The sequence below is a fragment of the Streptopelia decaocto genome (assembly GCF_964273445.1).
Source record: "Streptopelia decaocto genome assembly, chromosome: 3".
NCBI lineage: Eukaryota > Metazoa > Chordata > Aves > Columbiformes > Columbidae > Streptopelia > Streptopelia decaocto.
In genome coordinates, this window is record NC_138656.1 from 86,405,564 (window position 1) to 86,420,747 (window position 15,184).

At 35.3% G+C, this 15,184-nt stretch overlaps 1 protein-coding gene across 3 annotated transcripts in view; it reads right to left on the minus strand.

Moving 5' to 3' along the window:
* Positions 1-2,319: 2,319 nt before the first annotated feature.
* TTK (TTK protein kinase) overlaps positions 2,320-15,184 on the minus strand; it is a 33,144-nt gene continuing 20,279 nt past the window's right edge. For all 3 annotated transcript variants that reach the window (XM_082050148.1, XM_082050149.1, XM_082050150.1), the window contains 13 exons: positions 15,058-15,181; positions 12,834-13,015; positions 12,590-12,726; positions 11,045-11,171; positions 9,806-9,898; positions 7,810-7,967; positions 7,568-7,719; positions 7,281-7,405; positions 6,884-6,964; positions 4,929-5,105; positions 4,106-4,196; positions 3,757-3,854; positions 2,320-2,564 (listed from right to left, as the gene is read on the minus strand). In XM_082050148.1, coding sequence (XP_081906274.1) covers positions 2,475-2,564; positions 3,757-3,854; positions 4,106-4,196; positions 4,929-5,105; positions 6,884-6,964; positions 7,281-7,405; positions 7,568-7,719; positions 7,810-7,967; positions 9,806-9,898; positions 11,045-11,171; positions 12,590-12,726; positions 12,834-13,015; positions 15,058-15,181 — 1,635 coding nt within the window. In that variant the 3' untranslated portion in view covers positions 2,320-2,474. The remainder of the gene's footprint in view (positions 2,565-3,756; positions 3,855-4,105; positions 4,197-4,928; positions 5,106-6,883; positions 6,965-7,280; positions 7,406-7,567; positions 7,720-7,809; positions 7,968-9,805; positions 9,899-11,044; positions 11,172-12,589; positions 12,727-12,833; positions 13,016-15,057; positions 15,182-15,184) is intronic.

Consider the following 15,184-nt stretch of genomic DNA (forward strand, 5'->3'; position numbering starts at 1 on the left):
GCAAGCTTTGAAAAAGCCTCATTTAAAAAAAAAAAAAAAAAAAAAAAAAATCGAAGCTAGAAAAGTACAATGCTTCTGAGTTTCACATATCAATCAAGATCAAAGTGTGTGTTATTCTTTCTCATCAGTTCTTGCAGGGCTATAAAGTCAAACTGATAAATCAATGTTGGGAAAGACAGCCAGAACACATTGAAATAAGGTCTCTCCTTCATGTTACTGTTGAGACAGGTATATACAAGTCACTGCCTCTTCGCTATTAACTTCAGACCAAGACGTTACAATCGTGGTTACCAATAAAGCTACTATTGCTCAGTGTGCAAGCATGGAAAAAGGTGTTGTGAGCTGAAGAACCACGCAAAGTACAGCTGCCACTCTGCATCTGAATCACTGCAGAAGTAGCTGCATCTTCCAGGGATAAAAGGTAACAAACATTAAGGGAAAGTAGTATAGAACATGCAGTACAATATGACTAGTCCTCTGAGGTAAGCTTAGCTGTATTTTACCTTTTCTAGGTATCTCCACCCTGCTAATACATATGGCAATGGCAGTGGAAAAATCCCCTTTTCTAGGGTCAAACTGAAAGTTCAAGAACAATATCTAAATCCTCAGAACAACTACCCAGTGTTTTGCAATGCTCAGAGTAATTTTTAAGAGTTCTCTAGACCCCATGTGCTTCTTCCCAAGGCAGCAAGATGTGTTGGCTTAAAGGAACCTCAAGCAGCAAGAATCACCAGGTTTTCCCACACTGAGAGCTGAGCAAATCCACCTGCCAGATGGCAGACAGGTGACACAAGTGCTATGAACGTGCACCTCCACCAGAGGTAGGAAGAATATCCAGGCACTTGATTCGCGCTCCAGTTCTTGGATGCACAGTCACACTTCTGTCAGGTAGTAAAACCCAGCAGTCTAAACTAGAAGACATTCTTCAGAGGCTTTATGGAGATTTCACAGCACTGCTACAGGTTTGGGTAAACAGGTAACCAGTAGCACCATGCCACTCAGATTTTTGATCCTCTGAATCTTTCAAGAGTCATGGAAATGAAAGCTAACATTCCAAGATCAAAAAGAAGAAAACAAAAACAAAACACACCAACACAAACCAAAAAAACTAAATAATGTGAATCCAGGCAAGCTGAAGGAAAACAAGGAGGGGGGAAAGTACTTAAATATTGGCTTACAATGAAAGACAAACCTCCCTCCTCAACGCATTTGAAGCATTACAACATCTCTTCCCAAAATCAGTTATCCAAACTTAAACACAAAATACAAAAGCTATCAAAGGTTTTAAAATACTTCAGTGTTCAAGGTAAGAAAACATGAACTCAGTAATTTAATATGCAGGAATTGTCAAGGTAAGCTTCTCTAGTGCTGACCTTGAACTTTTTCCATCACTGATCAAGGAGTGTGGCACACTCTTAATTCACATAGATAAACTTAATAATGAAGTTGGGATCTTTATAGGCAGGGCTGTTATGAATGAAAGGCAGAAGAGACTAATTCAAAATTCTTGATCAAGATAGAGCACTGACAAGCTCCAGCATGGCAGCTGTCAGGAAACTGAAGCCAAGGTTGGGTTTTGTTTGTTTGTTTTGTTTTTTTTATTTTTTTTCCAATTTAAAACTATTAGATGTCATTTTAATGTCTTTCAATGACTTACTAAATTTAGAATTCATACACCTGCACCAGAAATGTAACTCTGTTAAAACAAAACCTGATCAGTCCACTAATAATCATGTAAGAAACAGTCCCACTACATTCAGTGCATTTTAAAGAGTGCTTAGTATTAATGCTTTTAAAAATCCAAATTAGTGATTTCTGACCATCATGAATCTTGGTGTGTTTTCTATTTTGAAAAAAGCATACTGGATTTATAGTAGCATCTTTAATAGAACAAACGTCATTTTATTCATATAACTCTTCAGAACAGTACTGATGCTTCCACCATGTCACTTAACCACAGGAATAGCCCAAAACCCAAGTGACTTTCACATGCATCTACCAGTATTGTAGCTGATGACTAAGGAATTAAGCACTCTTATAAGTTATGATTAAACTGGACACAAGAGGCATTTATTGGCAAGGCACGGAACAGTATAAAACTCTGTGTTCACATCATAGGAGATATTTCAAGAGATATTTGCATGTTTTCTGTGTACACCAGTTTGCATTTTATGAACTTTTTTGTTTTAGCTTCAGGAGATAAGAGCTTGAAGATTCTCACATATTTTTGTACTCCAAACACAAAAATCACCACATAGCAGTTCTCTTTGTTCAATCCAAGTGGCACGCAAAGAGAGAAACAGCTTACAGTGAAAAGCATCCAATTAAATTATTTTTAATGATCTGCAAGCATTATCAGAAGACAAAGAACATGTAAATGTGAACTTTATGCTGAGTGTCCTTTTAAAAGCCAGCAGCACAAAATATTTTTTGAACAGACCAAACATCTCTGTTGCATCCTGAACAGCAGCATATCATTTCATTGTCCATGTTTTTTGACTCCCAGGTTTTGCAAATGCTGATACATCAAGACTTTTACCACTGTTGCACTGTTCATATAAAGTCTGAAAGTTAATAAAAACATAGATATTCAGGTGAACACAGCTGTATCGCACATGGATTCAAACTACATCTTTATAACAAACATTACCACTTGAAATAAGTCATCATATACTGAAATACTACAAACTCCATACTAAAATTTCCTTCTCAGAGATCAGAAAATATACATTTACGAAAGCACAGTTGTACCAGTTGTAATGCAATGTAGTGCCTAAGAGAAAACACATACACTGACCTAGCAGCATAAGCAAAGGTATAGAGCTTCACAAGTTGGTAGAGAAGATTTAAACAGAGATTTTAAAATCAAGTTTACTTCATTAAGTGTCTCTGATGTGAAACACCAGCATGGAAGGAGAGACACGTTTGCATACACTGGGTGAGCAAGCTTTATATGAGATAAAAACAGTGGCCACAAACACAGACACATCACAATATTGTTAAAAGGATAATTGCTCATTCACCTCCATATTTAAAAAAAAAAGGTATGACTAACTGTGTAAGTTTAAGCAAACTTCTTTAGATTTACTTTCTGCAAACTCAATTTGCTTTCCTCCCCATGAAAGCAGATTTGCATTCCACCTAACCTTTATATTTGAACACCATCACCTCTTTTGAAAGAAGGGTGGAAAGAACTGAGTTGGTGAAGAGTTATCACACTTTCCTTTCAAGGCAGTAAACCAAGAGGCTGAAATCATAATACCTCAACATACAGGGACTAATTTACAAATAGCAGTAGTTCAGCAGCTTCCAGGAAGTAAGATCAGTTGTAGTCCAGTAGCTTGCACACTTGACAGATCGATTTACATCATTTGTCCATAAAGACTGTTCTTAAACTAGAAGACCTACCACAGTCTTGGGGCATCTTAAAAGCAAAGCAGCACAGCAAGGCCTGTTTTAGAGGGGAGATTCCGGGGCAGTGGAGAGTTTGGAAATAAAACAATACAGATGTACTGGAAGGTAGAAAGGAAAGAAAAAGCTAAAACCAAGATTATGATTATCCTTTCAACTGTTCCCATTCAGAGGGACGTGCAGAGATTCTGCATGCTTGCAAACAAAAGCACTACAAGGTATATTTTTCCAGCCATAGTAAAAGTTCTGATACATGTATCCTTTCAGTTTTCACTACCAAACATTCTTATCTCTGTTTGCATGAGCATGCACTACCACATAAAACAGAAAAGAAAATCTACTTACCCTAGCAGCTCTAGAAATAGAGTTGGGAGAATTCAAGCCAACAAGCTGGCCAAGGATACGTTTCATTTCCTCTGTTGTTCCTTTTGCATTTGGAACACCTGCAGTTAATTTAGAATTATGCTAAAGTTGTATACTACTATGTATAAATTACCAGTGCAGCTTAAGAGGTATACAAGAAGTCAGTGAACAGATTAAAAATTAAAATACTGAAGTCAATTCTGAAACATACATGGGCACCAAACAAATTATTTTTATGCCAGCAAGTGGAAAGTATGTATGAGAGTAAAGCATTTTGTCATCTTAAACAGAAGTACTATTAAATAAAAATGTATTTTAAAAAGAAATGTACCTGTTTGACAATGACTTTGAATTTGAACATATGGATGTATCAGCAACTCTGAAACAGATATCCGTTGTTTAGGATTTCTTACTAAACAGCGCTGCAAATGAAAATAAAAAGAAGAGGAAGAATGCTTTGCCTATAAAGCAATAATTTTCTTAAGTATTAAAAGTGATGGTATGTAAAGACCTTATAATGTATGTCAGGACTTCTTACTGCCAAACTACATACTCAGACTCAACTCAAAATACAATAACAGATTAACTTAATTGCCTTCATTAGCAATTATCTTCAGAGTAAAGTTGTTGCTTGAGTAAAAACAAGATACAAATGTTGGAAGACGTGAAGATCAGAACCTAAAATATCCTTTTATTCTGAATGACACAAAGATTTGAAAGTGAAGGGGATAAGTGTTTCTGCATTTCAGCTCATTAATTGCTGAGGAACATGAGGGCCAGTAAAAGCACAGGCCAAGTTTCAAACCCAGACAAATATCCCAGCTGAGGGAAGGGATAGTGAGTACAAAAGCTACTGTACCTACTTTGGGGTGCTCAGCCAGAGGAGTTAAGCCAGGCTGCTTTAACTGTTTACATGTTTATTTGCTACTGAGCTGAAAATAGACTTTTACCATGGAAACTATATGAAGCAGCTCTATCTCCATTAAGTCTTGTTTTGAAATAAAGCGTGTTCCTACAAGTAGCAGTGAGCATTTATTTGCAAAAAAAAAAATAAATAAAAAAAATCAAGCACAACTCATCCAGTTTAAGAAAATATGCTTTAAATAAAGAGGTTGCTGCTATTTGCATCAAAATTAATCTTAAGGGAGAATTACCTTTAGCACATCTTGAAGATCCTTCTCAGCAATATCTGGAAATTCTATTTCATAACTAGGATCAACAATAGCATGGAGTTTATTAATTGGATTTGTTATATGCTGAAATGGAGTCCTTCCATATGTCATACAGTACAAAATGCATCCCAATGACCACACATCACTTTTGGGACTTATCTAATATAAAACCAAAAAAAGATAAGATTACTCCTCACTTAAGGAACTGTCCCTTCAGTCCATTTATCATACAATTCTACAGTCATTTCACTTAATGTGTCTATTTTCCATTGAGTAACAGATTTTAGTAACTATTACACATAATGACCAAGACAGCATGCCATTATCTACTAAAACAGTGATGTGGTTTCACTCAGTAATATTCTACAAGAAAGCTATTTTTATTTATGATCTTTGAAGATCAACTTACTTCAACTAAAAATAAAATTAAAGTTAGTCCTTAAGTTGAACAGGAGGATTCTAATTTCAGGTTTATGAGTACAAGCAAATAAAAGCATACTAAATGAATCCAATTCAAAAACCAGTGAGACATCACAGCTATGTCCCCAAAGTGGGAAGCCATAGTTCAGTTCCTCTGGGTTCAAAGGATTCAGATCAAGATTTCAGCCACCACACCTGGGCTGTTCCTTACAGGAATAGTTTCCACTTCTCCTGTTGAGGGTGAAGCACTTGAAGAAAAGAAATCCATCTATAAAACATTCTATTCTGTTTTTAGAAAGATTGTGTTTCACTAGACAGCAATACTTCCATACAACTGTCAAAAAGTCACAATCTTTGAACGTCTATATGCATGTAAATATAAATATGTTGTTTTTTTTTTTAAACCTTTCCACAAAACTATTCGCCTCTTAACTGAGATTTGACTGCCATGTGAAATTGCTTTCCTTCAGCATTTTCCTCAACATTCACATTCCATTGCCCCAGTGAAGTTAGAGTTCTGCAACACACAGTACTCTGTAGCCTAGAAAAATTAATGGGGTGTACAGAACACATAAGTGTGTTCTGTAAAATACTAGACTCCCTATATCATCTTTAACAAGAATATATTAGGTATCACTCATTTCTTGCAAAACCTGCCATTGACGTAAAATAATTAAAAATATGACATTGACACAAGCATCATTGTATTTTGCTGCTTAAGCAAACACACTAACAATGGTTTGTATCAGAAAGCAAATATTCTTGCTTTCAGAAAAAGATTTATTTATGAGTTACTTATGCAGAATGCTAAAATGTAGCTGTGTAGCAGCCAGCAGTACCCTAAGAGCTCCCTCAGGTTTTGGGAGAAGGAACCTAAAACAAAAGCACAAACTGCACAATAGGCAACCAAGAAGTGACTGAAGAATGATTCACTCCATGGAAGACCCTCCCAGAAAAAAAAAACCCTGAAGGCTCTGCCCTGGAACTATTTCTGTGCAAAAAAAGACTTGTCAGAGATGCATACCACAGTGGACCCTTAAGATGCTCAAAAGACTTTTATATCCTTAGTCATCAGTGCAGCCTCTGATACCTGAAATGCTTCATGCATTTCACTGTACTCTACATTGCTGTTCAATGCCATTCACACTATAAATACTGGAAGACTGGTTTATATTGTCCATAAAAATGTATTTTAAAATATTTTTACATTTATCACTTTAGATACTATTATTATATTATTAACAGCTCCTCCAAAGCTTAAGACTGTGCATGTGTTTTGCTTTCAATTTTACTTATTAATTCAGCACTTTTTTTCTAAACACTACCTGCAAAATGCTTTTATGTAGTTGAGAGGAATAAACTTAACCTTCAATCACTGCCCATCATCACTGTGGCACAATGGATTTCCTTCTGTTCTAGTTTCAGTGGGAGATTTTAAGAAAACCAAGTTTTATGATATATGACTCAATTACTTTCTTCTTAACATTAAGGGAACAGGAGAAAAAAAGATTTGTTACCTTAGATCGAGACTTCCCATTTTCTCCATAGGAAGACATATCTTTTATTGCTTCAGGTGGCATGTAATTCATTGTGCCAACCTAGCCATAAAAATGTAAAAATATTCTTTTAAATGAAACACATACTTAATTTAACTCACTTGATAAAATGTTAAATTTTTGCCTCAAAACACTGAAAAGCATCTTGAAAATTTGTTTCTGTTAAGGCTGAGGGTCGTTTTTATTCTGTTCGATAAAAACATCAAAAAATCATACATATGAATATTTATATATACATTTAAAACCACTCAGCATAAAATTTCAGTATTCATTGAAGTTAATACTTTCACCAACATCAGGAGGAAATACTATAGCACTTTATAGAAAGTGTACATCAATTTTTACAGAAATATTTTACCTGAGAATCTTTAATGATGCTTGTCACATCTGGTTGCATTTGGTTTGCAATGCCAAAGTCAATTAGTTTCAACATTCCATCAACTATCAGAAAGTTTGCTGGTTTCAGATCACTGTGAATAATGCCTGTAAAATAGAGGTTAAAGTCAATCCAAGTTACTAGTATGGGGTTTTTTTATTGCTCAATTGCCATAGTCCTTGCACAGATAGAAGGTACAGATAAGCATTATCCAGCCAAGATCAAATTTTTCTTTGGACGTTTCTTAAAAGTGTTTTATTTAAGAATACCATATTCATGGATTGTGTGAACAGCTTCCAGCATGTTTTTCCAATAGCTCTTTCGTTCCAAAGGATCAATGTTTTTTTTCTTTTTAAGCCAGCTGTTGAGATCAATATTTCCACATTCCATTACCATGTAGATATGATGATCAGTAATTTCACTAAAAATAAATAAATATACTTAGGTTAAAATTTAAGGCAACTTCTTTATATAAAAAGATAATGTTTTTAAAAAAATAGTGTTTACTCACTAGCCATAAAGGCGGATGATCTTATCGCTATGTTGCTGCAGTTTACTCAAATGAGCGATTTCATTCTTATAGCTCTCAACAGTATGTTGATCAGCTTCCTCCAGATTCACATATTTGACTGCATACAGCTGCTTCTTTTCATCCAGTACTTGAAACACCTGCAAAACAGTATCAGTTAACTTCATTCAATCCTAATTCTGATTTGCTATGGTCCATCTCACCACAGCTAGAATTTTAAAAGTTTACTTTTTCAAAATGAACAACCAACACTAAATTTAAGAAGTTTATTTAAGTCAGCATGAAGAAAAATTAAGAAAGGAGCCACAAGTTACAACCCTCTGTCAGAAACCATCTTGGTACCACATTATATTTCACTAGAGGTATTTGACCACAAGTCTGGAGTGTTCCTAAGGTAAAGAATGCAAAAAAAACCCCCCACAGAGAAAAGTGTTTGACCTGCCACTGCACATCCATTTCATCACACTGAGATTATTTGGAGGTTAGACCACAGGGCCCATGAGAAGAGGCTGAGAGCACTGAGCCTCCAGCCTTAGGATAAGAAGGCTATGGGGAATCTTATTGCTGTCTTCAGCTATTTAAAGGGAAGGCATGAAAAAGAGCCCTCTGGAACCATCCAAGTATGAGAGGCAGCAAGCATAGCAAAAAAGGAAAATTACGAGTAGGTATCTGGAAACTTTTTTCATCATTATGTAGTCAAACAAGGGAACAGGCTGTCCAGAGAGGCTGTGAAATCTGCATCCTTGGTGATAACCAAAACTCAACTGCAAGAAACTATGAGCAACCTGCTCTCCTTTGGTTTTGCTTAAGCAGACCATTAGACCAAGTGACATGCAGAGGTCCCCTTCTATCCTGCCTCATTCTACAGCTGGACACTGGCAGCACAGGAGGCTTTTCTTTTGGGAGGTCCTCACTGATGGAAGCTGGTCAATGAGTCTCTCTGAATAGTAACATGGTTTTCACAGACAAGCATACAGGTAAAATAGAGGTGTGGGAGACAGAAGAATGCAGACAGAAACCTAATTCACACAAAACTGCTTCTGTTGGTTTTGTTATAGTTCTTTATCTTCTGAACAAGAAAATTTCTGTTTCTCAAGCTCCTATGACCCAAATTTTCTTTGTAAAAGCAGCTTACCATTTCAGTCATATTGACACTCCACTTCTCACATAAGGTAAAAAAGACTTCAGTAATAAGGGATGGCCTGTCTACTTCAGGAACTTTGAATCAATCTTACAAACCACACATTTCCCACCTATGTAATCACACTGCCCCAAAACAATAGCCTCTCAAATTAAGATGTACAGTAATACTGCAGCATACCTCTTATAACAGAACAGCTGATTTTATCAGTAGTTTTACTACTCATTCCACCCTAGAAATTGTTATCTTCAAGAGCATACATAATCTACCTTCAGGCCTTCATGCAGAAACCAAAAGGAAGTGGGCTCCCACCATTGTTTACTGATTTAAATGAGATTTTTAGATGCTCACGAGAGTTAGATGATCACTTTTTCCTATTTTTGTAACTTCTGTTCAGTGTTCTGACTACATCTATCAGAATTTCTGTTCACTGTTTATTCTTTACTACAAGACTTCCCCTTTATCCACCCACTGTTTTTACTTTATTTCTCCACTAATATGAAGAGTACTGTGCTTAAAATCCTGTAATTATTGAAGCATCATTTTCATAATAAGACATTAATTCAGTTATTATTGCTGGCTATCTGCAGACTCAGATAAAACAGCATTATACCAAATAAAATCTGTGCACTATATTTATTCTGCATCCATGACAAAGTCTGAACACAGCATTAAAATGACAAGTTTCTAGATTTTTCTAGGTCACTCAACACTTTGTACGCTTTAGTACTAGGCAATCCTTACTAGATTACTTCAACATGCATATTTACAATGTGACTCCTACTGTGTAAATGAGTAACATATACCTTTTACACAATGGTAAAAAGAGCATCTTACCTTACTTGAGCCTCCACTTCCTATTTGCTTTAATATTGTATAAACTCTTCCTTTGATGGAAATACATTCATGTGAAGATATAGAGGCTGGAACCTGCGTACATACAGAAAAAGCTAAGTAAATAATTATTAGTATAACATGCAGTGGAAAAAGGTAGCTCTAATTCTTATTAAGTTAATATGCTCTGTCTTGGTCTTTCTGAACAAGTGTGGTAAAGCTATAGCTTAAGTATGTTTGTCTTGAAAGCTAAAGATCCCCATAGCAAAAGTATTTGTATAGTGATCATCACCTGGTATGCAACATCACTGGATTCTTATAAAAGATACCAATGCTCTTCACATTGAAAATCAAGAACAGGATCTTCTTTAATAAGGCTTCTCAGATTCTTAGAGACACTTCCCTCTTTACAGACAAAGTTGGAAACTAGCCTAAGACACTTCCAGTCACAGCATACAACCAACATAGAGCTGTACTCAAATCACCTACTATTTTATTTGAAGCTAACTACTGGCTAAGAAACTTCAGTGCTTTGAAGCTGAAACAGCCTGTATTGCTTTAGAACAGCTGTAGAATAGCCACCAAGTTTTAATATTAATCTTCTTTAATAATATTCATCCTATTTAATAATATTAATCTTCCGTTAGGAAGATTAAACATATCCCCCAATTCTATCTACAATTGGGAATATTCCTATCTTAGTGTGCAACTCATCTAAGGTAACCCATTTTTACACAATTTCGAGTCACTACAAATGCACTAAAATTTGTGAAATTTAACAAAATGGAGAAGGAATGTAATTCTTCATTCTTTTACATCTCTCAGACTCTTACAGTTTCGAACACACTGCTTCTCTCTCTGGGTACTCCACTATAGTGGGTAGTACCACTATAAAAGCACAGCAGAACAAAAATAGTGACTCCGGTCGTTGCCTTTGTCATGAAGTAGAATCTAAAAAGGCTTTGATTTCAGACAAAGGCTTCAGGATTTTGACACAGCTGAACTGATTTTTCAAGAGCTGACTTATTTTACCTAAATTCAGACATACATATGAAGAAACAGTTATTTTGAGAATAAGCAATACAAACTGCTTTCCATTACTCATCCAGAAAGATGAACAGCAACTTTAGATTAAAAAAAAAAACAACACACATGTAGACATACATGCATATATTTAACCTAAAGTAGTCTCCAACAAAGATACATATTGGAAAGTGGCAGAAGACAGCCTAAAATTGTTACCTGCAAGCCACCTTGATTTTGAAATGGAGTTGCTGGAGTATGTGGTAGGATATATGGGAGCTGGCTGTAGGGAGTAGAAATTTGACATCCTGGTAGAAAGTTGTTCTTTACAAGCGGTGTTCTGAAACTAAAGTTATGAACAATATCAGCACTTTGATGTTTGAGTTTTTTCTTTTAAGATTATTCTAACAAAACTGAAATCTTCAGTGCTTTATAATTAAACCCTATTGACTACCAAAAGCCCAAACCTCTGCTACATTCAATAGTTAGCATTAAGATCACTTCAACTTCTTGACTTAGAAGTTCTTGAGAAGTACACTTAAACTACAACATACTTAAGACCTATTTCTTAAAACAGTATCTAATTAAATGCCCATCTTCAGATACTGACACTCCCCACAACTGAAAAAATGAAAGGACCATATAACAAGAGCATCTGACTGTAAGACAGCAAGATAGCCTGAGCCATAGTTGGTTTTCTTCATCTTATTGTTCTTTATTCAAAACCTTTTTAGATTAAGGGAGATTTTTTTTTTCTAAGTGAGCATAATTTGACAAACAACTTCAAGGCAATAAGAGTGTTTTTTGAGAGGTTTCACTATGCTGTATATGAGTGTAAAGACCAAGTATTTCAGAAAAAAAAATAAAGAACTGGAAAATAATTTATATACCTAGGACTACTTTGGTAGAAAATAAGTTTGAAAAAATAGTCAAAACCAGTAAAAGGCACAGTTCTTGCTGAACACAAAAGCACTCAACAATTCTACATATTTACTGTGTGCTGTACATATGGTGTGTAATGAGAAATCTTTTTATTAATTTCCATATCATCAAAGTTCGATAGAAGCAAGAAAAGAATCTGTTCAAGGACCATTTTTGTCAAGTTCCATCATGAGAATGTGCTTCAATCACTACATATATTCTAAATTCTACAGCTACAGAGACAGAGGTTCTACCAACAGGAACAGTGATTACTCATCATACAGCCTTGACCTGTACAATTCACTATAGAGACTTAGAAAAATAATAAGTAATCATATAATTAGAAAGGTTTATCAACATACAGGGGTTTATGCCTAATTTAAGACAGGAAATACTAGCATTTATTTATCCAAACTTGAGTGCTCAATTCTGCAAGCCTCTACATTCCTTACACTTTAAAAAAAAAAAAAAAAAAAAATAAAAGCCCCACAGACTCTTCCATCATGCGAACCAGACAGATATATAGTTATCAATCTATAAACCTGTCAGTCACAAAAAACAAGCCATTTGAACGGAAGTGTCATGTAGCAAAGATGAGAGAAAGAGGTAAATGCTGTAACAGGGACTTTGTGATTTGATGGAGTACTTCCAAATGCTGAAAAGCTGACAGGGAAGGCAAAGTTCCCTAAATGCAACCTGAATCTTCAAGTCAGCCACTTGAAGCACTCAGAAATCTTGTTTCCCCTCTGAACATAAAAGTTTAAGAAATCCTGTTAAAAACTGCTGAAGGCTTGCAGAGACTAACTACCATTCATGAGTATGTAGCTCAAATAAGTAGCTTACCAGTCCATATAATCATTATACGCAGTGCTTGGTGTTCCACAAACTTGCAATGGATCATTTTTCTTAGAAACAGCATCTGGTGGTGATAATCCTTTTGAAACAGAATGACCAGATTGTTCAAGGCTCGATTGTCTTCCCTATAGGAGCAAAGCAAAGTATTATTCCACACAAGGAGCACAACAAAGAACACAATTTTTTCAATGTGCTACAGCTAGAACACCAATACATATTCCTGTTACTTTACCTCTTTATAACAGCTTTTTTGTGTCACTTCTTGAATTGGCCATTTTTTTCTTGCATTAACACAGTTTGGTTTCACCTGTTCCAACTGCTTTCTATAGCTTTCACCAGAACTATATTGTTGCTGTTCACTTTCCAGACTCCTGGGCTCTAGTATCTCCAGCTCCTCATGCTGAGGTCTATTTTCTGGAATAAAAACAAACAAAACCACAAACCTAAACACACACAAATTATTAGAAAGATATATTTAGTACTTGAAACACTTTCTGGCAGATTTATTCCACACTTTCTAGAACAATTTTACCTCATTTTCTATATCAGAATAAGTAAACACAGTTGACTTACTAGAATCAGACACTAAAAGGCATGAATGTAATCTTCGGGAGTCATATTCAGTTCAGCGTATAACACAGCAAGTTTCTTCAAAATGTTAGGATACTACTATAATAGTAACAGAGATACAACTGTTTCCTTCACCAACACACAGAACAAAACTATATTCATCATCTGTACTACAACATCCTGGGACACTGAGCATGTTTATAAAGCATTTAAATAAGCTTATTGCAATACTTCAAGTTAGAAGTCTGTCTATGACAATAGGCAACCTGCAGTCCAGTGTAATGACTGAAGCCAGAGGCAAAAAGAGACACGGGACACACCATCGCACAGTTCCTTTTGCAGAGATAACAGGACATTGAATCAGTGAAGATTGTGGGGCAGGCTGCAAATAGCACAGCCTAAGAGTGTTCCTTCACGTGTTCATTCAGTTTTCTTTTCAAATGACCAGGAAGTGGTACCCCATGCTAAACAGGAGTGTAATTCAGCTACCAAAGGACTGAGTTACTATAACCAGCATCTCATCTGGAAGGATGAATGAAGCACAAATAGGGAAAGCGTGACATGAAACCAAAACTGTTCCTAATGCAAGTCAATGGCAAGGATTTCTCTGGGGAGGACAATGAAGTTGAAAAAATAATCACTATTTTCCAAAATTAAATATTCTTCTTTCTTAAAATAGGTATGTATGTATTTAATCCTAAATTCAACTCTTGCAATATTATTAGATATTTTCACCGGATTTCTTGAGCAGGATCATAAAAAAGAAAGCCATCTAAGGAACTAGATTTCTGATGAAACACAAAAGTGGCAAGTAACAGTAAAAGATTAGCATATGTATTCCATTTTCCATCACGTTGGTGCTAAATCGTTAGTAATATCCTCGTGAATTTTACCACACCTGAAATACTTGCTGTAAATCTGAGTTGTCTATAACATTTCCCAGAAAGACCACAATATAAGGTGGTCTCAATGCCACCCCTATTTCTATGTCATGAGGTGACTGTAGGATATTTCTGGAATACAACAAAAACGTTTCTAAAGTAAGTTTAAAATAATTCCCAAAAAAGTATGTTAATAATGCAATGAGAATCTCAGCCATTCAAATGATAACAAAACTTTGATTTCTTTGCAAAATACAATTTCTAAAAATTAGAAGCATCGTCATGTGCCATCTTTACTGATGATCAAGGAGTACAAGGAACAATACAGTTAAGGCTAAAGCACCATGTTGTTTAAAGCAAGAGCATTTACAGTAATCGAAAGTGTAACAGTGCATTTGACTGACACTGAAATGTAATAAGCCTCTAAAGAATAGACATGTATTCAGTACAAGAGTCATTGACATGAACAAAAGATCCCTGCAGTACAAGTTTACAAACTGGGTTACACCGTGTATATGGAAAGAACAGTGAAAATAATTCAGGGTGTTTGGCAGGACATGAGCAAAAAGGGGTAAACAATTTGCCTTTTGAAAAAGTGTTTTCATACATTTGGAAACTCATTAAAAAGTAACTGTAGCATAAAAGTAACTTACTTTGCCCAGAGAATAAGATGAATGCATCTGCTACGGTAAAACTCAGGTGAAGTAACACTACATTACAACAAGTTATAAACTTATATAACTTTAGGCATTTCTTAACATTTGAAGTAAATGTGCATGGGACAGTGAAGCTGACCAAAGGCAACAGGTACTTAAAAGAAGAAATCAAGAAAAAGACAAAAGCCTGACCAAAGCAGAAACAAATAATTCAGATATGCAAACATAATAATGATAATAATGGTAATTAATAATGATAATGAGAATTAATAATGATAATTAATGATAATGATAATTAATAATGATCATGATAATGATCATAATAATGATAATAATCACATGTAGTTACCTTCTCTTTTCATTGCAAGACTCGTATCCATTTTGGTTTGAAGAGTTATAGTTGAATTGGTAGCCATTTCTAAACTGTTCTCATCTGACATGTGCGACTGTGAATAATTTTTTTCTTGTAAGGACTA